A 26,859-nucleotide genomic window follows, 5' to 3' on the forward strand; every position below is an offset into this window, starting at 1 on the left:
TCTTTGTTTTTGACCTCTTGCTTTAGTCAGTTCTCAAGTTCTAAAGAACCCAGAAGCTGGCCTAAAGCAGGCTGCTGCTGCAGCTTCACTAAGTGGATCGAGATCATGCGTTTCAGAAACAGACTAAGTGACTCTGTGTCTTCAACGTCTGAAAAATACTGCTACTGTAGAACTAAAATTAAACTTTTGGTCCGTGTTTGGTTCTGGTCTTTTTAGGCCTTGCCTTAGTATATAGTAGCTCAGGATATCCTTGACCTCATAACCCTCTTAAATCAGCCTTCCTGAGAGTTGCAATTACAGCTCTATGCCGTCATGTACATACAGCATATGTACACATGAGAAGTTCTTAATTTACACCAATATTCCGTTCTCCCTGTTGGATAATTACTTTAAGAATAAATTACATACTCAAAATTTTCTGAATCTAAACCCTGTGAGCAGTTGTCACGTGTGTCCTGTACATATTAGCTTATTTGCAGTTGCTCCTTTAGCTGGGGAAACACAGCTGCCTCACCCTGTCCCCCGGTGTCTGTGTCTGGCTGTTGCATAGTGCTTATGTCATCCACTTTGTAGTTTTGTTTTGGTTCTTGCTTTTTGAGACATCTCACTTTGTATCCCAGGCTGGCCTAAACTCAGCTGTATTTCCTAAAGTGGCCTCAGAGTCATGAAGCCACACATCCTCCTCGGCTTCCTGTGGGCTGGGGTTGCAGGCCTGGTTCTCCTCCTGAAGGTCTGCTTTGTCTCGTAGGTAATATTAGCGAAGGAGGGAGAGGCAGTTGGTTATTTCCACTTTTGATTACTTGACAATGTTGATAATAAGTTCAACTTGTCTTTAAAGTAACTTACACGTTACTTTCTGTGTCGGAAGCTGGAATGAGTTGTCTTAGAGCAATAATGCTCATAGCTGGAGAGAGAGAGAGCCCTAAGCCATTTGTTGGGAGTGACTGTAAAAATGGGCCTGGAAGGGCCTGGAGGGCTCGGGTTAGAGCACTGGGCCGTCTCTGTTCTACTCCCAGCACCCACAGGGCAGCTTAACAACAGCTGCTTGGGCCTCTGCTTCCAGAGGGAACTGGTGCCGCCTTCTGGCCTCTGGGCACTGCATGAAGCTGGTGCACAGACATACATGCAAACCAAACACCCCACACACAAATATAAACTTTTGGTCTGTGTTTGGTTCTGGTCTTTTTAGGCCTTGCCTTAGTATATAGTAGCTCAGGATATCCTTGACCTCATAACCCTCTTAAATCAGCCTTCCTGAGAGTTGCAATTACAGCTCTATGCCGTCATGTACATACAGCATATGTACACATGAGAAGTTCTTTTTTTTTTTTTTTTTGGTTCTTTTTTTTCGGAGCTGGGGACCGAACCCAGGGCCTTGCGCTTCCTAGGGAGGTGCTCTACCACTGATCTAAATCCCCAACCCCTGAGAAGTTCTTAATTTACACCAATATTCCGTTCTCCCTGTTGGATAATTACTTTAAGAATAAATTACATACTCAAAAATTTAATATCTTTTAAAAAAATGGGTTGGGGCTCTGGCTCAGTGGATAAAAGTGTTTACCGTGCAAGCACGAGAACCTGGATTAGGATCCCCAGCTCCCTTTAAAACCCGCAGTGATGATGCACATGTCTTACCTCAGTACTGAAGGGCTGAGGCAGGTGGATAGCTAAAGCTTGCTGGCCGGCCAGTGTAGCCTCTGACTAAACTGCAGGATAGTGAGAGGGAGAACCTGCCTCAAGAAGAAAATGGAGGGGCAACACGATGGCTCAGCAGGTGACAGTGGTTGTTTCTTAGCCCTGATGACCTAAGTTGATCCCTGGAACCCATGTAAAGCCAGAAGGAGGAGTTGGTGACAGAGGTATTTTCTGACTCCACGTGAGTACACGGTGCTTAGATTGAATGATGCACGCTCGCGTCTTGGGATCTTACGTCCTCACAGCAGAGTTCGGTTTAGATTGCTGAATGTAGAGGTGAGAAACAGCAGCCTCCTTCTGGTGCCTGCCTGTGTGGTCTGACAGCCTAGCCCTGTAGAGTCCTGTCCCAGCAAATGAAAACTCTGATCCGTTTCTTAGAATCCACAAGTCAGGGGGACTAGAGCGAGAACACAGTCTGTGCTAGTGCTCTGAGGAGAGATCCATATCGGTTCATGTAGATCCTTATAGATCCATATAGATCCATGTAGATCCATGTAGATGCTTCCGTTTATGAGCCCTGTCCCTGATCCAGTCTCCTGAGAAAGCCAAACTCCAGATGAGAACATACCCCAGCCTAGTCACTTTTGTCACAAGACTTCTTCTTTGTTTAAGAGAACATACATGTTACAGGACAGGCCTAGTGATTAGCATCACTAGTAACAAAACACTTGGCACATAGTTGCTTAACAAATATTGTTGGATAAATGGAAGAGCAGGAGTTGCAGTCTGGATGTGAAGCAGAGACTGATCACGAGGTATGTTGGCACTTATACAAATCCTTGATTTTTTTCCTGTCTCAAGATAAACTAACTATTGGCAAGAGGAAACGGGGTGAGGATGAGGAGGCTCCAGTGGGCGTGGAGATGGCAGAGAACACGGACAACCCGCTGAGGTGCCCTGTCCGGCTGTACGAGTTTTACCTGTCTAAATGGTAAGGGGCTTCTGTGCTCTGAGCACAGAGCGTCCCCCGCCCAGCACAGTGTGAACCTCAGGCACTGGGAACCAGAAGCACAGTTGACTGCGGCACAGGGCCAGCCTCTGCTTTCATAGTTTCCATCCTTTATCCGTGTGGATTTGGAACTAAGAAGTCAGCCTTGTTATCTTAATGTTTTTCTCCCAAAATTTCTCCAAAGGGGAAAAACATCACATTTCATTTAACCTTCTGAAGCACTGTTTTGTAGGGTCTTATCTATAGTGATTTATTTTTTTGTACAGAAAACAAATTCTGAGGCTGGTTTTTTGGCTAAACCTTCAAGGAGGGGAAAGCTTTGAAGAAATTGAGTTTTATATTTTAAAGAGCCAGCATCAAAACAGGCCCATCCCCATGCAGGGAGTGGCACACTTCTCCCCTTGTCCACAGTCAGTCTAAGTCCAGAGTTTTGGTCAAAAAAATAGTAGTATTAAGTGACCTCTGCAAATTGGCCCATTTAAAGTGCTTATGCTTTTTTGGGGTTGGGGCAGGGTCTCATGGTTCCCAGGCTATTCTAAGACTTGATTTGTAGTCAAGGATGACCCTTGAACTTGCTGACCCTCATTCCTCAGTGTCTGCCCCACTCACCCCTGGGAGGAGATGCCTGTCACCCGCTGTCCCTGTGGCTCTGGTATCACTTACAGCGTGAGACAAGATGGGGAGCTGTTGAGAACTATTAGCTAAGGAGGGGTGATGAGTCTGTCTTCCCTGTGTTCTGATCGCAGCTTTCTTTTCTCTCCTTTGCTTGTTCTTCCTGTGGATAGTTCTGAGAGTGTGAAGCAGAGGACTGACGTGTTCTACCTTCAGCCTGAGCGCTCCTGTGTTCCTAACAGTCCCATGTGGTACTCCACATTCCCCATAGACCCTGGAACCCTGGACACCATGTTGACGCGCATTCTCATGGTGAGGGAGGTACACGAAGAACTTGCCAAAGCCAAGTCTGAAGACTCTGACGTGGAATTATCAGATTAAGATGGAGGGAAGCTTCCTGCTTTCATGCACACTGGTAGGCACCAAGCTGTGAATGCACTCAGCTGTTGGAAAGATGTTGAAATCCAAGTTCTCTTGACTTGCTTATTTGGTGGGAAAACAGACGGCTTCTGAGCCGTGGTGTTGCTGCAAATGAAACCTGAGGGGAGAAGTGTGGATGAATTGGCAGGGAGAGTTCATAGACATCATGAAAGACTAACCAGTTTCTGAGTGGTGCATAGTCTTATTTTCTTTGGGAATAAGAAATTATGGAATATTTTTAAGGAAAACTGTTGTATAAAATTCTACCATGGTAACCTTAGTTAGAAGGGGGTAGCTTTGCAGTGAGACCCTGGCCGCTGCAGTAGCTACTTGAGCAAGCTGTCCATGCAAGGCAGGAGAGAGCAGAGCAGAGCTGAGAGTGCGTCAGATGAGGACAGTGGGGCTCAGCCTGGAAGAGCCAATAAAAATACTCACGTTGTTATGAAAAGATAGTGGTCTGGATTGATTTTCACTGCCACCCTACTTATGTGAAGGGTAGAAGCCTTTAGTCTTTTAACTGAAGGCCCCTCACATCAGAGGACACGCCCTTCATTACTGTCAGTGAGCCCCTTTTCACTAGGGTCCTGCTTTCTCAGCTCTGGGTAATTTAAGGTAAGAAGGATGATATTCCAGAAGCTAACTATGTACACAGAAACTCTGTGGAGCCCATTAGGCCCTGGTGTCTTGAAGTATTTATAGAGAACCCACTAAAATGCCCACTCCTCTGGGTGCTGCTGTCCCGTGGCCTCAGCTGTGCTGCGCAGAAGTGGGGCCTCCCTTTGTGTCCAGTTTGCCCCCTGGCAGCCTTTCTTCCCTGTCTTACTTTTCTGTTCCCAAATGACGCTGCTTGTCCTTCGTACCAGCTTCTGGAGGCCCTTGTCATTTCAAAAGGAATAATCTGTCTCCATAATTCTGACAAATGTGTGGGTGATCCCACAAAGACACAGTATTATGTAGCTGTCCGAGTTACGGTAGGGAAAGTCGTCATAGGTTTCCGTGTACAAGCATTTGGAAGTTGACCTTATTGCCCCAAGAAACTTGAAAGTTAGGAATGCTGGGGCTGGAGCACGAGATGATTGACCTTACACATCCATGCAGTCTTCTCGCTGCATTATTTCAGATTCTAGCTGTCTTAGTTCATGAGGATTGCAAGGCCTAGGTGTATGTGACATTACCAGGCTGTCTCCCGCATCTCCATTCTCAGTTTCTTTCCTACAAAATTTTGAATCAAGCTTTTAATAATGTTGGATAATTACTTAGCTTCTTTAATTGAAGTTAATCTAAGCTTACAGCAGAACTGAGAGAAGTCATAAGCTTCTCCAAAGTGTCATCTTAAAACTTCAGTATGTCCCATGTTATAGGTGGGAGTAGCAACTTGTTTGTTTTGTTTTTTTTAAACAAATAAAAGTCATTTAAATACAACAGAACTTTAAGATGGGCCTTTGACATTGTGTACTTGTGGTTCCGTCCCTCTGCTTGTAACAAATATCCTTTTTGTTACTAAAAATTGTGTGAAAGAAGTAAATCTGCCCTAGTCTGTATGATTAATTCCATCTGTGTTGTCGTTTCTGATGGGGAAACGTCTTCCTTCCAGACCTCGATTGGTTGGAGGAAGGCAGTTGGCCTGTCGATAAGTCACCAATAAACCATCAGAAACACCAGGTGTCCAGTCCTGCTGTATCAGTTTGATTTGTGTAAACACTGACATTTCCCACCTATAGTTGTATGGAAAACAAACACTGTTAGCTTAGTAGATAAATTGTTATAAAATACCAAAAAGGAAAAAATATATGTTATGAGGACAACTGCTACACGGATAAATGACTGTCAGGGCCTGAGCTGCATGTCAGTGCAGGGCTTTCAGACCCTAGACTGAGTTTAAAAACTGGTTGATCATCAGTCATTCCTCGTGAGTGTAGCTGTTTGCTGTGTCAAATTATTTACTTTTTCTATTTTGTTTAAATTGTGTAAAACCATACTTACTCCCTCCTCCCTCTGGGGGAGTGAGGGAAAAAAACCCAAGAACTAGCGCCTGAGCTCTTCCCGTCCTTTAACTGTCTCTGGATTCTCCCTTCGCAGGAACCACAGGGCTATTCCCTTAGAATAAAATAGTATATTTGTATTTGATGGGTGAGTTCTTTTTCTTTATGGTTTTAAAGAACTTTAAATACATTTTTTATTCGCTCTTATTGGTATGATCTGAGGTGTCAAATTGAAAAAAAAAAGAAAAAGAAAGCAGCTTCCAGGAAACTTTTTGGATTTTATTCGGTCAAGTAAAGGCTTTGCCTCACTACCGTCTTCCTGTGGCTTGCTTTCTTCCTGTCAAGACTTTTTTCTATTACACTTGATCTTAGCCAAAAGGCCGAGAAGCGATGACTTTTTTCTATTTATAGAAATTTTTAACCATATTAAAAGTCCCAGTAGCTAGAAATGCTGGCAGCATGCACACGTCTTTTGGGCAAACCTCTTTCAAGGTCGGGGCACTGTGAGTGTTGGCCATGACTCGACAGGGTATGCGCTTGCTCTCACGTGTGCACAGGGTCCCGATGAGGATGTAGGTTTCTTAGTCTGTAGAGGGGTCTTGGGTGTTCTACCAGATTCTACATGGACCATTTGTGTGTCCCATTCAACATTCCTGAATTTATAAGACTCTTCCCAAAACATGGAAAGTAAAATGTTTCTGTAAATGAAGTCAAGTTCCACATGAATACAAAAATTCTTCCTAGTGGCTGTCTGAGAGCTGAGGAGATTATGAGGACCCAGTGCCCACCTTCCTGCACTGCTCTGTTCATCATGGTCCTTTGTCCTGTCCTTGAGGTGTTTTAATCGTGAGGCCCTGTAACACCGGAAGAGTCGCAGGCTCTGGGGTCTTTCTTGCTATCTCTGTGTAACCCTAAGGAAATGGGAAAAACTGCTCAGTTTTCTCCTCTGTGCGGTGAAACAATTCCTTACTTGTTAGGCGTGACACGTTGTAGGCTTCCAAGACGGCCCTGAAAATCTTACCCAGCTCTCCTGCCGGGGAGGCCCAGGCTTTGCAGGTGGAGCTGCTACTTCACGTGTGCGTCAGTAGGTGGCAGGGAGGGACTATGTCTTTGCTCAGTGTTCTGATCCATGAATATCTCTGAATGATTAGAGCCTAGCATTCCCTGAGAAAAGGTGAGCCTGGGACGACCACCACTGTGGGGCCAAGCAGGCCTGGACGGACTCCCAGGACTGGAAGCCCAAGGCTAGAAGAGCCCCAGCTGGGACCACACTTCCCAGCAGGAGTGAACTCGAGACAGATGGCCACTTGGGTGGGCTAGTAGAGGAGCCAGCCTGAAATGACCACCAAACTAGCGCCACTGGGCCCAGACAGGGAGCTAACCTGAGGTGAACATCAGTGTGGCACCTCCCCTATCCCCCCAGGCCTTGGGGATGGGGTGGGCACCATAAAGCATGAATGGGGGTCCCACTCATGCCATTACTCCTGAGAGGATCCCAAACACTCGGAAACCCTGGGAGCCACCAAGGGGAACAAGTAAGTGGTGAAGAAATGGAAGAGAGAGAGAGAGAAGCAGACGGTGTGGTACAACGAAGAGAGGCAGAACTGGAGACACGAGGGTAGTGGAGAACACCCCGATGTGAGTAGCCGGTGATGCCACCTGCGACCATGGTGGGGTCCTGGCCAGTGCTGACACTGGGAGCCACGTCTGGGTCTGTGGCCCTGCAGCAGCAGGGGTCTGTTACCACCAAAGCCCAGGGACATGTTGATGTCTGAGGCTGTGCAGAACTGGTCCTCCCCCTCACCTAGGCATCCTGGGAGAGCTTGTTATGTCCCTCACTTGCTGCAGCACTCAGGAGGCCCTGCACCTCACCCAGGCAGCAGGGTAGAGATGGCCCTGGGTGTGAGGGTTGTGGATAAGCCGGCCTAGAAGGCATTGTGTGGGGGAAAGCATCTCTTGTCTGCCATGCAGCAGTGTCTCCCACCCCCACCCCTTGACACCTAAGGCAGGTGGGAGAGCAGGCACTGGGACAGTGAGAACAGAAGAGCTAGTCCTGCCCCTCGCCTGAGCAGGATAGTGGAGCTGGCCCTGGATGTGGGGGGCTGGACCCAAGGGTAGTGTCACAAGAGAGCCAGCCAACTGCTTCTTGTCTGCTGGGCAGTGGCACTGATGAGAGAGAGACTCTTCTTCCACACGGTAACAGAAGCCACCAGAGGCCTTGCACCAGACCCATGGTCATTGCAATAAACATTTGCAAACAACGTGTGGACAGAGGGTATTCTGTGGGACACACTAACACCACAGCTTCCAGCAGATGCTTTTCCCTCTGTTATAGGGGAGCTTGTAAAGGTGGCAGGCAAGTATGAGGGGATGGGGAAGAAATGAGTAGGATTGGGGCGAATGATGTGAGGTTCCCAACAATATAAAATTTTTTAAAAATCTTTTTTAAAAAACTGTACCTGTCTCATGTGTATATACACACTTGCCACAATGTGGTGTGGCAGTCAGAAAACATCTGGCTTGAATTGCTTCTCCTTCAATACCATGGAGTTCTGAGACAACTCTGGTTGTCAGGCTTGGTGGCAAGTACCTTTATTTTATCGGCCCCCCTTTTTAATTATTAACATTATGTATGTACATTATATATGTATCAGCAATGCATGTGGTGGTCAAAGGACACCTGACCTATTACCATGTTCTGTGGTCAACAAGCACCTTTACCCAGTCCTCACTCTGATATCGAGTGAGTGGTTATGTATGTATGTGGTGTGTATGTGTGTGTGTGGTATGTGCATGTATGTATACAGGTGTGTGGGTGTGGTATGTATGTGTGGGTGTGGTATGTACATATGCCTTTATGCATCTCTGAGGGACAGGAGAACTGAGTGGAGTCACCTCTCTCCCCCACATGCTGTGTTTCAGGATAGAACTCATGTCTTTGTGTTTGGCCACATTTACCTACTATGCTATCTCCATGGCCCCAGATTTTTAAGTTTATAATGTACGTAAATTATTTGGTATCTACTGAGGTTTCAGATGTGTGGATCCTTACAGTCAGCATTGTGGCCCTGCAGAATGTCGTGCTCTGCAGGTCTCTGCACCGCAGTGTTCAGTGGGACTTGGAGCAGAAGCTTCCCATTCACACCTGACACAAGCACGAGGCAGAGACACGGAGTGTGAGCTTTTTTTTTTTTTTTTTTTTTTTTTTTTTTTTTTTTTTGGAGCTGGGGACCGAACCCAGGGCCTTATGCGCTTCCTAGGTAAGCGCTCTACCGCTGAGCTAAATCCCCAGCCCCGGAGTGTGAGCTTTTAAGACCACAGTGATATACTTCCTTCTATAAGGCTATACTTCTAATCTATCCAAAATAATCCCAACTTTGAACCAAATATTTAAATACATAAATCTATGGGTAGCATCTTATTCAAAACTTAACATACTGTGGTTTTGGTTTTTGTTGTTGTTGAGTAGCAAATTTTCTTCTGTTTAAATTTTTTATTTATGTAGAGTGGTGGCATGGAAAGTAAAGGGAGCCCTAAGTGAGTAAAATCCATATGGGTGTGGCCTGTCAAGGACTCCAAGAGCAGTAGCAAACCCATTAACCCAAGAGATACAGTAAAACTTTTCTCAGGAATTCCAAGTGTAGCTTCCTAGACGTTTACAGCCTGACACTTCACTGGCAGACACTTCCAGCTGAGACCAGCTACTCCCTCCCACCGTGCTTTGCGCTGTACTCACCTAAACGGAATGAGTTTCCAGGATCAGAGGCAGTGGTTAGAGATGCCTCACCACCCATTCACAGCTATGAAAGTATCTTCATTCTCCTGTTGTCTCGGAGGCTCACTGCCTCCGTCCGCTAACCTAGGCCTAGTCCTGGAAGCTTCTAAACCTCTGTACAGTCTAATCTAGACCTAGAATCTTTTCCGTCCCTGAGACTTACTGCCGCGGAATAAACTCACCCTTTTCAGAATTGAATCAACTCAGGTCTTCCGGCTCAAATCCAGGCTGACTGACCGATTCAATCCAGCTCCTCTCAAACTGTGGCAATCTGCTGTAATCTTCCTGCTCCTCATTCTCTTTTTCTGTCTTTACCTGTTTAGTTTGTTCTTCAACCAGTCTCTGAACAACTGCCCTGGTAAAACCGTCTCCTCCTTTGTCTTTTATTTCTTCTGTCAGCACTCTGTGGTCTTGAGACACAACAGAAGAGGTCATCAGGCCACCATGTGGTTGCTGGGAATTGAACTCAGGACCTTTGGAAAAGCAGTCGGTGCTCTTAACCACTGAGCCATCTCTCCAGCCCCTTTTGCCTTAAGTTGGTATGATGGGGCATTCATCTGCTGTCAGATTTATGGCATTTGAGTGAGCTGCTGTCTCACAGCAGTCTGGTGGTCTTTTTCTGGAAAAAGACCAAAGCTGAGTTGTGTGCAGTGCACTTTGTCAGAAGCTTAAGGGCAAGGTCATGACCCGGAGGCATCTCTCAGTTGATACCACAGAAACTATTGTGAGATGGGTTTGGTGGAAGCAGCAGCCCTAGGAGAGAGTTGTAAACATCACAGACCATCCCCACCCACTCCTACAGCTTCCTTCCTCAGCAGAACCTTAGCTCCTTCCAGTCCAACTACTATTAATAGTACCTGGACGGGTTGGCCCCACCTTCAAGGTATGCCGGAAGACCATTGCTGTTGGTCTCTGGGATTGTCAAAATATTTGGGGATACCGTTATTTGGGGGTTTTGCTTTTTGGTAGTACCTTCTTTGGAGAAAAGAAGTGGTATTGATTTTTTGTTTTAAGATTCATTTCATGTGAGTACACTGTCCCCATCTTCAGCCACACCAGAAGAGGGCATGGGATCCCATTACAGATGGTTGTGAGCCACCATGTGGTTGCTGGGATTTGAACTCAGGTCCTCTGGAAGAGCAGCCAGTGCTCCTAACCACTGTGCCAACTCTCCAGGCCCTGTTTCTTTGTTTGTTTGTTTGTTTGAGAAGATGTGTGTGAATGCCAGAGGGCTGCTGGGATCTAAATCCTCTGCAAGGACAGCCAGTGTTCCTGAAGCTCAGCCATCTTTTCCCGTTCATTTGTTTTGAACAGGGTCTCTCCGTGTGCCCTAGTTTGGCCTCAAACTCATGGCAGTCCTGCCGCAGCCCTCTGAATGCTGGGATTACAGGCGTCTACCACCATCCTGGTTCTAGCCTGCTTTCTGATTGGCTGGTTGAAATAATCTCGCTTGGCTGGTTTGGAGGTTTAGATTCTGGTCCTGACTTCCTAAGGGTTTTCTCAGTATTTACACTATGAAGGCATAAGCAGTCTGTAAGATGATCTTACACAACCATAGCCATGAAAGGGTCCATGCAGGAGGGACTATTGTTGGCGGTGCAGGTGGGGGTGGTAACTGGATGCTCACTTCCCGCTCACACTCAGTTAGTTGCGGCTTCCCATGCTCTGGCCCTGCTGGTTGCTTTCAGCTGCTACTGGCTAGGGTCACTGTCCAGTGTGACACTGGATGTGCATCCCAGCCCGGTAGGATGCATTCATGTTGGTGCACTGGAAATGCTGGGAACCCAAAAAGGAACAAAATTACCCCAAAACTCTTAGGGTAGCCTGGACCTTAGGATACTCTGCCCCTCAGCACAGATGCTGTATGGTCACAGGTAGACAGAAGTCATTTGTGTGTAATAAGTCAAAATCAAAGAGCATCTATGGCCAGCCAGCACTCGTGTGGCACAGGCCCACCCGCCATGGCAGACGGGGGCCCATGCCACCAGTATGCTGAGACAGGCTTCAGCATGATGACCATAGCTCTACACCAGTGGTGGGCCCTGCAACACAGGTCACAGATGTAGCACGAAATAGCACAACCTCGTAGCCAGGCACACAATTAAATAGCATGTTTAATTATCTCACAACGGATAGTGCAGTAGTAGAAATTAAGTCCTTTTTAAAAAGTTGCTCTCCCCGAAACCCAGCTCCTCAGCTGCCACACCACGGCTGAGGAGCTGGTCTAGGCGAGAGGGATTAATAGTCTTTGAAGGAGCTGAAAGTCTCCAAGTTAGAATTGCCTTGAGAGCAGCCAAGAGACCTAGAAGGACAGGCGCATCCACTCGAGCACTCACTCTTGCAGAGGACACAGAGAAGACATGGATGGAGGGAGGGAGGTGGAAGGTACCACGGAGGGGCAGTCACACGTGTGCACTCAACATGGCACAGAGTTCCAGTCTATCCGCGGCTCTCCTCTGGGAGAATGCGGTGGCCTGAGCCTGGATGTCCCTGATAAACAAGCCAGCGGAGCTGAGGGGCCACAGCAGCTCTGCGTCACCACCAGCAGCAGTGGCCCTGGGAGGGCAGGGCCTACTGTCCCAGAGAAGCAGACCAAAGAATATGCCCAGAGCTAGGCCCTGCCATCAGGAGGCTGGTGGCTCCTGGATCTGTGTCAGATGCGGGGGGACGGTAAGCCTCACTGTGTGCGCTGGGCCCAGCTGCACTGCTCCACAGCAGAGGAGAGGCTGTGGCCTGTTTGTCTGCTCTCAGGCCCTGAGATGAGGACACTTTGGGGGCCTACCACCTAGGTTTATAGAGAAAACCTTTTCATTCACAGCTTCATTCAGGGGTTCCTATAAAGTATCTGGATTCAAGTACCAGCAGTTCTGATGGGGGCTTTTGGGGTGGAGTGACCAGCACATGCTGGGACAGCGGCTGCCCTCAGACCCAGGAGGTCAGGAATCAGCCTAGCGGTGTTCCGGGCCCTAGCACTGAGGCCCAGACTGTTGTGACAGACCAGGGGGCTATAAGATCTCCTCCCGTGGGCTCCTGGTCTTCAGTGGTGTTTGCCCGTTTGGCACAGATCCATTCTGACCGTGCAGGAGTTTGCCCTTCTCCCGGTCTGGCCATGTGAAGATGGCATCGTCGCTGTCCAGCTCCGACTCAGAGTGCATCAGGCTGCTGCTCATCGTGGGGCCTTTCTGTTTGCTGCCTGTCAGAGAGACAGCCGGGTCAGGGAACGCCTGGCCAGACCTGAGTCACGCCCATCCTCGTCTCTACCTGAGAGGAGACGGGGAGGCCAGGCCCCCCTCTTTGGCTGGAAGAGCAGGTGATGGGAGGCCTGGCATGGCTAGAACAAGTCCACAGAGAGCCACGCCTGAGGATTAGACCTGGACTCTGCTACGCCCCAGAGCTTTGGTTGCTGTCACCTAGTTGTGTCCTGTTCCCTTTCGATAGTACTCATGTCCCGAGACCTAGAGCTACATAATGAGACCCTGTCTTGAAAAGCATTTAACCAGCAGTGGGGAAGCCTGACTGAGTGGGACTCCCCCAGACAGTCCCCGACAGCCATTTATCAGAACAACCAGCCATGCGCCATGAGCACCCAGGGCTGAAGAGAGCGCTGCGCAGTTAAGAGCCGCAGCTGCTCCTTCAGAGGGCCTCGTTTTCATCTCCAGCAGCCACTGTGTAACTGCAGCTCCACAGGACCATCCCTAGACTCCACGGTCATGTGCGCACACACTCATGCAGACGTGCACAATTACACATAAAAATTCATCTTTGTTTTTCCAGACAGGGTTTCTCTGTGTAGCGTGGCTGACCTGGAACTCTGTAGACCAAGCTGGCCTCGAACTCAAGAGATCTGACTGCCTCTGCCTCCCTAGTGCTGGGGTTAAAGGTGTGCGCCACCATCTAGCAAAAAATAAATCTTAAAATAAAAGTTCCGAGAGCTGTCTGAGACTCTAAAGGCCTCGGCATTCACCCTCACAGCCGTGCCCCCACTGTAGAGCCCCAGGGATAAACTGCATTTCACAGAGTTGGTTGAAGTGGGAAGAGCTGACGAGGCGCTCGCTCTGGTTAGCGCTCTGGACCCTGGCACTGCCAAACCACAGGAGCTGGCCTCCCACCTGTAACAGGATGGTCAGATGAGCCATGCCTCTCTCCGTCAGGCAGTCTACAACTCTGTATCCGTCACACTCCTAAACACGACAGCATCCTGTGAGGGTTGATGGTCAGCCTGACAGCTGACAAGTCTCCAGGCGGAGTGCCCAGGCCCTGGCCCCTACACTCAAGAATCGCACCCTGCTGCAGGCCTCATCCACGTGCCGTGTGGCCATGGCTTACTCAGCTCTGTGCATTCTGGGGTACAGCTCATCCAGATCTCGGCACCAGTGCAGCAGAGCTGCAGGAGGGTACTGCACCGTGGGGCTCTCCAGTGTGGTGGGCACGTTGGCCAGTGGCCAGGGAATGTCCTGGTTTTTCTGGAGATGCTGGCCCTTTCCCCACAGCCCTCCCCTGGAGACTCTAAGCTTTCTCCTCCTAGTGCCTGCATGCAGCCTCCTCCTCCCCAGATGACAAAGGCCTTTAAGGAGATTCCTCCCTGGCTTTGGGGGTTTTGCTTTTTGGTAGTACCTCCTTTGGAGAAAGGAAGTGGTATTGATTTTTTTTTAAGATTTATTTTTTTAAGATTTATTTATTTCATGTGAGTACACTGTCCCATCTTCAGCCACACCAGAAGAGGGCATCAGACAGCCCCATCTCTTACCCTGCACCTGACTGCTTAGCCACTAACAATGACAAAGGAGGGATCGCTGTCAGTGAGAACCAGACACACACCCACTGGGACTCAACAGTTCTCCACATCTGCACCCAGCAAAGACCCCTATGTGTCCACCAAAGGACACAGGAGTGTCCACAGGACCATACTGAGCAGTATGGCTGGTCAGTAAACCCATGTCTGTGAGTACCTGCCCGTGTGCAGAACTGTTGGAAGGAATGTGGGTGGCTGTAGCCTAGAACACGGCACCATCTGCACACAGGTACAGGCGTTACTTAGTAACGTGGGCACTAACTGGAAGGTAGCACAGAGGACGGGGCTGGTTCTCAGGTGTGTTCCCTTAGAAGGACGCCACATGCTGCCTTTCCAGCTTTCTAGCGAGTTAGGTTAAGCCACAGAGAATCGCCACTTTTGTGATGGTAAAGTCAGTGATTTCATTTGGTTCAGCCTACTGTAATAGAAAAAACATAAGCCAACCTCTCAGCCTGCTGCTGCAGACTCTCCCTGGGGTCAGCCCTCTCCCTTCCCTCCTCTGCCTCAGAAGCATGTCTGCATTTCCCCTCCCTGATCTTCCCTGCCTCTCAGAGGCTCCCCTCCCCCAGGCCCTGCCTCTGTGTGCAGTCTGGTCCTGAGTCCTGGCCCTCTGTCCAGCTTCCCAGGTTTTCTTTGTAACTCAGTTGTAAAGGCTTTGAAATCTGTAAGGCGCCTCCTCACCCTGACCCCACAGGTACTGCCATTCTGCCCACTCTGCAGGCGGCTGCAGGGTCTCTGGCATCATCGAGAGCTGTGAGGCCTCCTGCAGGTCCCCTCCTCCTTTGCAGCCCATCCTGGACACCTGGGCCTCTCTTTAAGGCTGAGACCCAATTCTGAGATGTCAATCCTCACTGCCGAGTAGAATCTCATCTTTCAGTACTGACCATTCTGCTGGGTTCAATTTAATTCTTTGGCTTTCTAAAGCCTTGGTAAAGCTGCCCTGATTCTGTCAGCGACTAGACAGGAATCAGCCTTGGCCTTGTCTGCACCTCCGCACTCTGTCACCACCTCCTCAGACCACTAGAAAACACTTCTCCCTTCCTGCCTGCTTTCCACGGTCACCAGACCCCTGAGCGTACATGTTCAAGCACCACAACCTAGAATCACCCAGGCAGATGCTGGGCCCTAAACCCCTTAAAATGCCCTCTGCTCTTAGAGGGACCTCAGCAAAGACCTGCTCGGCCATCCAGCCTGGCTCACTCCCTCTGACTCACTGCCCAGCACATGATAGCTTTGTCCCCCTCCCAGCAGTGGGGGCGAACCACGTTGCCTCTGACTGCAGGGCAGCTAACTGCTGCTCCTCTAACTTTTAGAACTCTTCCCTCCCTCCCTCCCTCCCTCCTGCTGAGAGGTGGGAAGGCCTGCTTCTGCCATGTGGTCCTGAGCTTGAACTCTGGTTGTCAGGGTTGGGGCCAGGGCCTTTCCCTGCTGTGCTCTCCAGCCTCTCCGTCACTCTATACAGCTGTGAGCATGGTTCTGAGACACCAACCAAGGAGGAGAAAAACGTTCTGGACATCTGCAGCAGCAGAACCTGCTCAGAAAAGCTTGGAGATGAACAAGGAGGCTGTCCCCGAAAGCAGACAGACACAGCAGCTCACAGGGGCTCGCAAGGGCCGGAAAAGCTTTCTAAAGGACACAGGGTGAAGTGATGGGGCCTCCCTCGCTGGCCACTGCAGAAGCTGGGTGCACACAGCATCTGTTCCTGGGGATGCTCTGACTGCTGCTCTGGTAGCCTGGGCTCTCTTCAGGCCCAGTGCTCTCAGTGAAGCTGTCTTCTCCTGCCAGGCTACCGTTCTCTGAGGGCAGAAGGCCTGGGGCCTGTCTCCCCCACAGCCTCCCTTAACACAAAGCCTTAGGATGACTTTAACCCAGAGGACTTGTCCTCCGGGACAGCCCAGCACACAGCAGCAGGGAAGTAGGTGCCCGAGACTGATGGCGGTGGGGCTCTGCCTAATGACAGAGCGGGATGGGTGGGGAGGGCACAGGAAGAGGGAGTTAGGATCTGGTCTCTGCCTGGAAGCCACTGACAATGACCCCAGGCCACTGAGCAAGGAGCCAACGAGCAGGCAAAGGAGCATGGGGGTGTGAGGGACATGTGACAGGGCTCCCTGGCCCCCAGTGCCAGCTCCCACAGCCCTACCTGCTCGGGAGGTCGGCTTCAGCTCCAGGCTCTCCTGGTCCGTGGCATCCAGGATCTTGTATCTGCTTTTCCTCTTGGGTTTTCCTTTTTGCCTAAAAAACAAATGCCATGGAAGGGTCTGTGAGGCCCGTGAGTACGGGGCCTACCCAGAGCACAGCTGCCTCTCGGCTCTCCTCACCTCTCAGCCAGAGCAGGCGGACCTCAGAAAGACAAAAGCTTGGCTGGGGGTGGGGTGGGGGCGAGGGAGAGAGGGGGTGCAACCTGGGGCTGCTGACAGCTTATCTGTGGCTGCTGGGATTTTTTTTAAATTCTACTTTTCTAAGTTTTAAAGGAGGTCACACGGCAGGTTCCATCTGCGCCCTGCCTCAGTCAGGCGCTGTCCGTACACTGAGCCTGAGTTCCGTATCCAGGAATTAGGAGAAGGATGTTTTCGGAGTGGTACAGCACGCAAGCCCATACCTTTTGCTCACTAACTAGCACCACACACTGACGTCTTGTACGTTCCAGGCAAATATTCTCCCCCTGAACTATGCCCTTTTCTTGAAATCATGTTTAACATTGATAAACACGCAATAAAAGTAACAAAATGAAGACTACAGCTGCCAGGCTGTCTCCAAAGCAAACGAGAGCAACCACTTCAGAACTCAGCTGTAAGCTTGTGAACCCCCCTATGTCCAGGCATGAGGCTGGGCCATAGCATTTCACAGGACGTGCACCACCACACCCCACCAGCGTCCCCACCTTGCAGATCTCTACAGTGACATCCCTTAAATGAGAGCTTCTGCCCTCTGGTGTTGGCAATGGGAATTTTCTGCCACAGGCCTTGGGGTGGTCAATTCCCACCACAGTGACTGGGAACCAAGTTCACTCCTTTAAGAAAGCTGCCAGATACCTCATGGGAAAATTCTGTGACATGACACCAAATAGACTTCAAAGAATTTATCTTACCCCCCACAACCTCCCCCACACACAGACACACAGACACACACACTCACACACACACACACCACACACACACAGACACACCACACACACACACCCACACACCACACACACACACAGACACACACACACACACACACACAGACACACACACACACACACACACACACACACACACACACACACACACACACAATCACTACCCCACCATCTTGCCTCTTGCAACAGCAGACTGTAGTCCATGACAGGATCCCCAAGGCAACGACGATGACAAAGGAAGCAATGATGACATAGAGCACGCTCCACTCTGCAAAGGGAAATGGTGAGGTGTGTGCGTGAGAGGCGGCCCGCCTCAGTCACAAGGTGGCTTCCTGAGGGGCACTCAGAGCATTTTGCAATATGTGAGGATACACCATTTCCCCACTCAAGACATGGCCTCTTTGTGTAGCCCTGCTGTCCTAGAACTTGCTCTGTACACCAGGCCAGCCTTGAACTCACAGAGATCCACCTGCCTCTGCCTTTCAAGTGCTGGGATTAAAGATGCGCATGTGCCTTTAAGATGGGGAATGTGGGTTTCCAGGAGGCCAGGCAGGCAGGCACTGCAGAGATGAGGGCCTCCAGGCTCTGGTGTGCAGGCCTTCTGCTAGCATTCAGTCAGTGTGGAGGGAGGGAGGGGGAGGAAGAGTCCTCTACAAACAGAGCACAGAGTTCTTCTGCCTCCAGCACCTGCCCCCGCAGCACAGCCACACTGCAGCCAAGGCCTGGCACAGAGCCACACACTCACCGCAGTTGCTGTCTCCATCCCTCAGCTGCACCTTGATGAAATTCTCCATCCAAAATGGGTCACAGACACAGCGCTTGGTGAAGGAGTCACAGTGGCCATGGTCAGAACAGTTGAGCTGACATGCTGAAGGAGGCAGAGAGGTAAAAGTCAGAGAGCCAGGGGCTCAGGAAAACTGAGGTCCCCTCATGTCACGCTGGCTTCGAGTGATAGGTGTCTAAGACCCTGGGCAAACAGCCCCAGCGAGCCTCCTGCGCTGTCTGGACCGGTGACTCTCAATGCCACGTGCCTCCTCCATGGAGTAACGGAGAACAGTACATAAAATCCTGCCAGGCCGATTCTGAAATGTCTAAGAACCCACATTTCTGAATTAGACGTGTCTGTTAGACCATTAGGGAAGAGGCCTGCAGTGGGTCCAGCAGCCGCCCATTCTGAGGCACGGTCTCCGGCCGTGCAGCGAGGCCGTTTGTCAGTTCTTTAGCCTCAGAGTCTCAGCTCCATTAATCCTGCCTGCCTTCAAAACTTAGGGTGACGGTGAGTTAGAAGTAAGGCTGGATAAAACAAAGATACAGTTATCTCCTTATTCAGACCTATGGTCCCTCTGTGCACTGGGAGGGCCCGTGGGCCCATGGAACGTCTGTAGGAGGCCTTTGCTCACAGCTCCCCACGACTTACTGACTGTGTTGATCTCCAGGGCTCTGAATATCAGGAAGTCAGCCTTCTGCTTCCGCAGCTCGCTCTTGAGCATGGCTGCCACCTCACGGCCTTTGAAGAACTGGTGGGGAGGGTCGTTCTGGACAAAAAATAACATCTTGGTGCTGCAGAGACGGACGATGGTGTCAGTGTGCTTACGCGATCCATGGTGGCAGTTCTAGCCACATCTACAAAGCACCTTGTGTCTGTGACAGACACAGTACTCAGCCTGTGCTGACATGCATGGCCACAGCAGGCAGTGAGAAAGGTGCTTCTGTCCTACCTTCATTTTACACAGGGAGGGCTCAGAGGAGTTGACTTACTTGCCCAGGTCACACAGTTATGTCAGAGCCAGATTCCCTATCTGTTACACAGGACCCTTCCGCTTACTCCTTTTTTAAGAAATACTCTGACTGCTGGAGGCTGCAGTCCTAACAGCCAGCAGGAGGGAGAGGAGGATAGGGTCTGGCTGTGGGCCCATCTTTGTGGCCAGCCTTTGCGAGCTAAGACAGCCAGGCAACTGAGTTTGTACCCAGCTTAACCTGTAGAGCTTGCCAGTGCTTCGTAAATGTAAATACTGGAAAGATTACCTGTAAGCCACTCAGCGGTTACTGTGACAGCAAAAGGACAGACCCTACAGAGTGGGGTTGCTGCTTTGAAATGACATCACTCCAAGCCCAGAATCTGTTTGCTTCCTGCCTGCGGTTTGAACTCAGGACTGTCCTCTCTGCCTTAACCTCAGTCTCTCTGAGGGCCTGCCCCTTAGCTCACAAAGCAAACCTTCCCAGTCATTGGGCCACATGGATTCGAGGTACACCCAGGATACTGACCCCTTAGTGTGCAGGGCAGCTGAGGCCCCAAGTATCCCAGGGGCCCTAGAGCAGCCGCTTCCAGGACAAGGTATCCCAAAGTACAGCAGTGCCTTCCACCGGTGACATGACTAAAGTTCCAGCTGTGCTGTCCGTGGCTAAAGCTAACGATGGGTCCTGCAAACTCCAGACCACACCCTTTACCGCGAAAGATGGAGGCTCCTTAATTACTATTTCCTCCTGTAGTCCACAGCTACAACTTTTATTTCTGCCTTTACCAGTAGCCCTCACAGCTTTACTCCCTCTCGCACAGCACCCATCTCTACTAAGTCATATCAGAAAAATTTGCTGAGACCACAGACCCCAAATCTCCCAGAGAGGCCACAAGCCAGCAGCCTCAAAATAAATTTCCGGTGATATCCACTGATCAGATAGGCAGGGCGGTGGTGCACACCTTTAATCCTAGCCCTTGAGGGGAGGCAGGTGGACCTCTCTGAGTTCTAGCCTACATAGCATGTTACAGGTCAGGTAGGTGGGGACTACACAGTGAGACCAGCCCTGTCTCAAAACAAAACAAAAGCAAACAAACAAGCCATCTCTGGTCAAATTCTATGTATTATGGATTTGCACAAACATCTTACTAAAATTTTTACTACACTTATTTGTATGTGACTGTGTGTGGAGCGCAAAAGGCAACTTGTGGAAGCTGATTCTCTCCTACCATGTGAATCCCAGGAATTGAACTCAGGTCATCAGGTTTAGCGGCAATCTCCTTTACATACTGAGCCACCTCTTCGGCCCACATTTCATATCTAACCCCTAACACCAATCTGTAAAATAAGTACTGGGTTCCCACAGGGGACAGGCAGCCCCATATCCCCTGGTGGACACCTATTGGTGGTGAAGATGGGGAAGGTCCTGTTCTCTCTGCAGTATATACCTCCCTCAAAGGAAGAGCTTCTCCTGAAATTCTCACCATGTCCTGTTACAACCAAAATCAAGGACAAGCCAGGTGCCCCTCCCTACAATAACAGCATGGTGCTCCTACCTAGTTAATTCCCAACAACAGGGGTCAATCTAACAGCCATTTGGTGGCTACTGGATACAGCATTCTTTTTGGTGTTGGTGGTGGGGAGTTTGTTTGTTTTGATTTTTTTTTTTTATTTTATGAGTACATTATTTTTATTTATATGAGTACACTGTTGCTGTCTTCATGCACACCAGCAGAGGGCATCGAATCCCATTAAAGAAGGCTGTGAGCCACCATGTGGTTGCTAGGAATTGAACTCAGGTCCCCAGGAAGTGTAGTCAGTGCTCTTAACCGCTGAGCTATCTCTCCAGCCCTTGATTTTTGTTTTTCAAGAGAAAAGTCCTAAGACTAGCGTGGTGGCTCAGTGGTTAAGAATGTGTCACGGCTCATGTAGAGGAGTTGGAGTCCCGGCACCTATGGAAGGTGGTTCACCACTGACCTTAACGCCAGCTTTAGGGGATCTAGAACCTCTGGCCTCTACACTCACAGGTGCGTACAAGAAAGTGAAAAAGAAAGTGTCCTAGTGACTGCAGCAGATTCGCTGAAAGCTTGTGCACCCATCCTACCTGAGTCACAGTCTCTGAGGATGAGGCCTGGGCCACAGTTTGCTCTGTCACCTCCAGGTGACTGTCACGTGAAGCTGGGGTGACCGCTTGCCCAGGAGGCCTCAGCTTCAGCTCTGTTTCTAATACTGCTCAAAGTTAGTGTTCCTCCCTGGAGCTGCCCTCACCTGCCATCCCTCCCCTCAGGAGCTGTGTCTCCCTGTCCCTCTCACACAGACACAACAGGACCCAGTACCACCAGTGCTGTCTTGAGTCCCCCATTTCTCCTGCAGTTCCCTAGACTGGCACTTTGCCCTAGGTGACAAAGAGGCTGAGAGGTGGCCTGTCTTTAAAAGGCACATCTGAGCTGGTGTGGTGGCACATGCCTTTAGTCCCAGCTACTCAGGAGGCAGAGGCAGGAGGTCTCTCTGAGTTTAGGGCCAGCCTGGTCTACAGTGTGAGTTCCAGTGCAGCCATGCTACACAGAGAAACTCTTGTTTCAAAAATCAAAACAAAAACAAAAAAACAAACCATAAGGGCACATCTCTATCCGGCCTCCACCTTCTCCCGCATCAACGTTTACCTGTATTTCCAGGAGAGGGTGGCGGGTCTCCTGGAACAGACAGTTGTGAGCTGGGAATCTTAACCACTGAGCCACCTCTCCAGCCCCAGCTTCCACTCTGTGTGCTGTCTTTTGGGCAGTCTGTGTGGCACACTCCCTGGGCTGGTTTTGTGTTCTCACTGCTCTGCTGGAAGCCCCACCACCTTCCTGCATTCTCCAGGCCACTTCTTCCCCTGTTGCCTGCTTAAACGCTGTGGTCTTCAGAGTTCTGTCACCCCTCACCCCGCCCTGGCATGTCCCAGGCCCCTTCCACCCATCATGCTGGCTTTGACCCCTGAGCTTTGGTAGGTTTCTTCCCTTTATATCCCCAGATTCCCAACTGTAAATAACCCCGGCTCTCAAAAGGTCTGAAGGAGGAGGTTCAGGGGTTCAATACCACCCTGGGCTACATGAGGAAAAAGACACCCCAAATCCCACCCCTGTTCACCTCCATCTCATGGGCGCTAACCCGGGCACAGCACTGCCCCCAAGGCTCCTACTCCTTCCTCCCCACCACAACCTAAATGAGGGCTCTTGCCTTATTGCTGCTGGACAAGCCCAGAACCTGCCCCACCCCCTCTTACCTCCACACTACTCATCTCCCTCGGCATGAGATCTCCTAGCTTTTTTTTTTTTTTTTTTTTGAGCTGGGGACCGAACCCAGGGCCTTGCGCCCTTAGGCAAGAGCTCTTCCGCTGAGCTAAATCCCCAACCCCGATCTCCTAGCTTTTAAAACAAACTAACTTGATTTCCTTTGTATGCAAGTCTCCCAGTCTCCTTGGCCTCACCTCTGGGCACTTCCTGGTGTACTTAGGAAGCCTGCACCTCCCATCCTGCTTTGGGCCCACCACCCACGCACTCCCTTCTCAACCCCCTAATTCTCATATGCTGGGCAAGGCAACCGTTACTTCTGGAATATCTTTGGGCATACCTCCTCCTCCAGCCCTCCTGGGAGAACTAACTGCCCTGGCTGTTCCCTGGAGGCCACACAGTGGTCCTGCTCTGCAGTGAGGACATTTATCTCCATCCCAGACCAGTTTACACAAACAGGGTCTCCTCTGACCTGGTTCGCAGAGTCTGTCTGGGTATCTATTACAGGACCAAGGCCTGACTGGTGATCACACACATGAGCAGTCCGTGGTCAAAGCACCCTGCCCCTCAGTCCAGCTGTCCTGCTGCTCAGCCGGGAAGCCCGAGGACCCCAAGGCTTTCCTATGCTCCCCACATTAATTGTCCAGCTACCTCTGCTCCGTGTACGGCTGAATCTTTTGCACGATGATGTCGGAATCCAGCACCCCCAAGAGGACCCCAATCTGGCGGATGAACATCCCCTTCAGCCTCTCTGTCAGCTGACTGACGTTAACATCCAAGATGATCTCCACCAGGTTGCTTTTCCTGGGATCTGGAAAGCAGGAAGATCAGTCATGGCTTCAGAAGTGGGAGAGTTAAACAGACCTGTCACTCACTGTATTTGCTCTGGCATGGGAGAGGAAGCAGGGACAGCAGTTAGATGTCCTTCAAGTAGGAAAGAAGAGGCATGTAGGCCTAGAAAAGCCAAGGCGCTGGCTTGGAAAGCCCTCCGCTGCCCTGAGAGCTCTCGCTCACATGTGTGCCAGGATGAGGCACAGGCCAGGAGGAGCCAGGCTTCATGGAGGGACGGGAGGTGAGACACATGGTGACAGGCACAGCTAAACTCTCCAGCCTACTATGTGTCAGCATGTCCCGAGCCGGCCTGACTTTAGGGACATGCTGTGCTCTGCTTATAAATATGGGTGGGACCCCTCCATGCACCCCACACACACAACCATCCTAACAATGGTGTGAATGCAGCAAACACAGACAAAGTCCAGGTAGACAAGAAGTGGCCTCAGCACCACATTGTTAACCTCTAGAACCTGGATGTGGCCATGCTTGCTGGCCACTGTCCTTCCTGGAGGCAAGGCAAGGGCTGAATGTCTTCCCAGGACCCTTCCCAAGACAGAGGCTATACCTGGGGCTGGCCTGGGAGCCATCAGCCCTGCCCACCCCCATCCTTCCCTTAAGGAGGACATGATTGCTGAAACCCTGAAACGTGTGTGCACATCATGACGTCACCTTCGCTGGATTGTCTAATAAGGCCTGAGGGTCGACTAACAGAAATAAATGATTTTCTGCATTTAGATGCTGATGAGACATCGTGACTCAAGCTATTCCTGAGCTCAAACTCCCATGGAACCCTGAGCTGCTCTCCTCAGTCATGTACAAAAGACAAGGTGCTGGGGCACAAGCTCCGTCTGACACAACTGCTGCACGGCTCTGAGCAAGCCTGCCCTCTCTGAGGCCATGTCTGCCACGGTCGGTCGGGATAGAGGCCTGGCAGGCTGAGCTCACCAGGCTTCACTTCCACGGTCGTCCGGTCTGTGTCGCTCTCGCCCTTTGCATCTGTCACTTTCAGGTGAAACGTGTAGGATCCCTCCACCAGGTTGGAGAGGAAGAGGACAGGGTGATGGTCAGAGTGATTCAGCACCTCCTGTGGGTGGGGACGACATGGCTGTGTTCTGGGATAGAGTGCCACTCCTTTCTTGGAGTTAGCTATTGCTTGAGCCCCACATCCCTGCCAGTGGACCATCACAGCACCGCCCCCCACAGCTCCTAGGATCAGGAGACACAAGAATAACCCAGAGGGAGGCATTTGGCCTCCCTGACTCCAGAGCATAGCCTCGGTTTGTTACAGGGGCTACGTGGTTAAAATAGAACCTGGGAGGTAGGGTCCCCCTCTTCACCTCCTCCCTGCCCTGATCACATCCTGGCACACTCACCCCTGCGGCTGGGCTTGCCTCATCTCGAGTCCACAGGTAGCTGACTATCCCCTTGTCATCTGAGGACCTCGAGCCATCCAGCTCGACCGTGCTCGTGGGCAAGGTAACCACCACATTCCCAGTAATCTTGGCTACTGGCGGTTTGTTTATTTCTAACCAAGGAGACATCAATGAAATAATGTGACATTCTGGGAAAGCAAGACGCCATGTACAAAGCTTATGAGAAGCTCAGCACCAAGAGCACCTTAAATAGGGGGCTGCTTAGTGCTTATCCAAGAGTGCAGAGCAAAAGCCACTGGACCCCAGAGGCCCAGAGCCTTCCTGTGGCCACAGAGGGGACAGCATGCTTTCCTCCTATGGCTCTGTAGCAGTCCTCAGCTTTAAAGAATTTAGTGACTAGAAATGAAGGCCAGGTGCTCAGAATTAGGAACCCAGGTTTTGCTAGTTAACACCTCGGTTTTCAAGTGTTGCTTGGGGTGTCTTCTTTCCTTGTGCTTCATAAGAGAAGGAGAGTGTGACCCCTCTGACTGCAGCCCCACAGAAGCTCAGCTCGCCAGGGGCTTCCTCAGCGTAGTCAGCAACACCGTTTGGATGCCACCCGCTCGCTCACTACTTCCAGCCCATGGCCTCTCCCAAGTCCTCCCCTGTGAAGCCAAGAGGCCTGTTAGCCAGAAGCTGCAGGGCAGCAGCCATCCCAGCTCCTGCCAGCAGGTGTCACTGTAGCTATCAGAGTCACAGAAGCCCCGGGACTTAGCACAGAGGCAAGATCCAAATGCAAAGAAACAAACTGTCAGTACTTTCAATTTCACTTAAGAGCAAGAAGGAAGCATGGGGCTGAGAGGGCAGGTGGAGAGGGGAAGAGGGTTTAAAAATCACCTTACAGTTACTCTCACGACTTGTTGAGAAAATCACAGCTGCCCTCCCCACAGACTGACTGCTTTTCCTATTTGCCTCTAATCCATCCTGCACCACAGAAGACACGGCGGATCCCTGGGCTCTCAGACCCATGAGGCTGCTGCACACGCCCACAGCAAGACGCACCTTCTTTGACGATGACATTCACGGAGCTCTGGCTCTGTAGGTTCCTCTCGTCTTTGACAGTCAAAGTGAACACATAAGTCCCCACTTGCAGCCCAGTCACAGTGGCGACACTGCTGTTGGCGTTCTCCAGCTGCACCCCATCAGGTCCCCTGGACAAGAGAGTAATCAGAGGGCGGAGCCGACCTGCTGCTGCTCTCCCAGCAGCTGTGGCCTCAGCTGAACAGGCACAACTGCTTCCCTAACCCTCACAGGGAATGTTTAAAGATATTCCGTTTGGAGAGTCCTAAAACACAGGCTACCTCTGGTCAGAAAATTCCACTCATCAGCGTTTAAATACATCTAGGCTTGTCTTTTATATGAGCTTCTAGGGCATTCATACCCTTCATTATTCTAGTTTATATAAGAAATAAAGTCCTCTGAGCAGCTCTGAGATCAATAGGAGGCTCTAAGAATTAGGTTTCTGAAAAGCATTTCTGGCCCAGTAGTTGGTTTGCTCTTGTTAGCGAAGAAGCACAATACACATCTTACCCACACTCCTGAACTGCCCTCCACCCCACCGTGATGAGAACTCAGGGAAGGATTCAGGCCAAGGGGGTCAAGGGCCTCTCAGGAGAAAGCCATCTTCTCTCAGTCTTTAACACATTCTCCTCCAGCCCTCGGACAGCGCCACAAAGCACCAGGACACTACACCCTGCCTCCTTCCTGCTGTGTCTCAGCACAGCAGCCTGAAGCAGGCTTCCGGCCATCACACAGGCAGGCTAGGGTGCACGCATCCAGAGCCCTGCACACCCATACATCCTTCCAACTAAGGACGACCAGAGAAATCTCAGCTCCTAGCTCTGCTTTTGAAACTTATAACCTCTGATCCAATGGCCTCTCCTGAACCAGTCTCATCTAGGAAGCTCCACTAAGCACTGTTTCCACTGCAATGGCTCAGCCTGTGCTTGGGGGCTAATCAGGTCTGCGTGCAATAAACAGCTACAGGACAACACACTGAGCTAAGGGAGACCCAGCTCTCCACAGCAGCTGAGGAAAAGGACGTCTAGTGCCTAACACGGACTTCCTAAGTAGAAATTAAAACCCTTTCCCACCCACCTCCAGTGCTGTAAAAAGCTCCCCCCCCCATGTGGTGTGTGTGTGTGTGTGTACATATGTTAGGACTAATTCCATTCTCTATGGTTCATAAAAGCTGAAAGAAATTGTACAAACAGGAATAGCTCAAATAGGTAATTTCAATTTAAAAAGTATAATCTTGGC

At 50.4% G+C, this 26,859-nt stretch overlaps 2 protein-coding genes and 1 pseudogene across 3 annotated transcripts in view; 2 read left to right on the forward strand and 1 right to left on the reverse strand.

Annotated features, from left to right (window-relative positions):
• Positions 1-5,803, forward strand: part of Zmym4 (zinc finger MYM-type containing 4) — a 116,913-nt gene extending 111,110 nt beyond the window's left edge. The window contains exons 29-30 of the mRNA XM_032897737.1: positions 2,497-2,626; positions 3,430-5,803. Of these exons, the coding sequence (XP_032753628.1) occupies positions 2,497-2,626; positions 3,430-3,637 (338 nt within the window). The 3' untranslated portion in view covers positions 3,638-5,803. The remainder of the gene's footprint in view (positions 1-2,496; positions 2,627-3,429) is intronic.
• Positions 5,804-6,696: 893 nt separating this feature from the next.
• On the forward strand, positions 6,697-6,820 carry LOC116890586 (annotated as a pseudogene).
• Positions 6,821-11,529: 4,709 nt separating this feature from the next.
• The window catches only part of Kiaa0319l (KIAA0319 like), a 92,304-nt gene continuing 76,974 nt past the window's right edge, over positions 11,530-26,859 (reverse strand). For both annotated transcript variants that reach the window (XM_032897757.1, XM_032897749.1), the window contains exons 13-21: positions 25,603-25,751; positions 24,562-24,713; positions 24,134-24,272; positions 23,006-23,165; positions 18,764-18,906; positions 18,092-18,214; positions 17,524-17,614; positions 16,366-16,457; positions 11,530-12,626 (exon numbers count right to left, since the gene is read on the reverse strand). In XM_032897757.1, coding sequence (XP_032753648.1) covers positions 12,439-12,626; positions 16,366-16,457; positions 17,524-17,614; positions 18,092-18,214; positions 18,764-18,906; positions 23,006-23,165; positions 24,134-24,272; positions 24,562-24,713; positions 25,603-25,751 — 1,237 coding nt within the window. In that variant the 3' untranslated portion in view covers positions 11,530-12,438. The remainder of the gene's footprint in view (positions 12,627-16,365; positions 16,458-17,523; positions 17,615-18,091; positions 18,215-18,763; positions 18,907-23,005; positions 23,166-24,133; positions 24,273-24,561; positions 24,714-25,602; positions 25,752-26,859) is intronic.

The sequence above is a fragment of the Rattus rattus genome, chromosome 1, assembly GCF_011064425.1.
Source record: "Rattus rattus isolate New Zealand chromosome 1, Rrattus_CSIRO_v1, whole genome shotgun sequence".
In the NCBI taxonomy this organism is placed as follows: domain Eukaryota; kingdom Metazoa; phylum Chordata; class Mammalia; order Rodentia; family Muridae; genus Rattus; species Rattus rattus.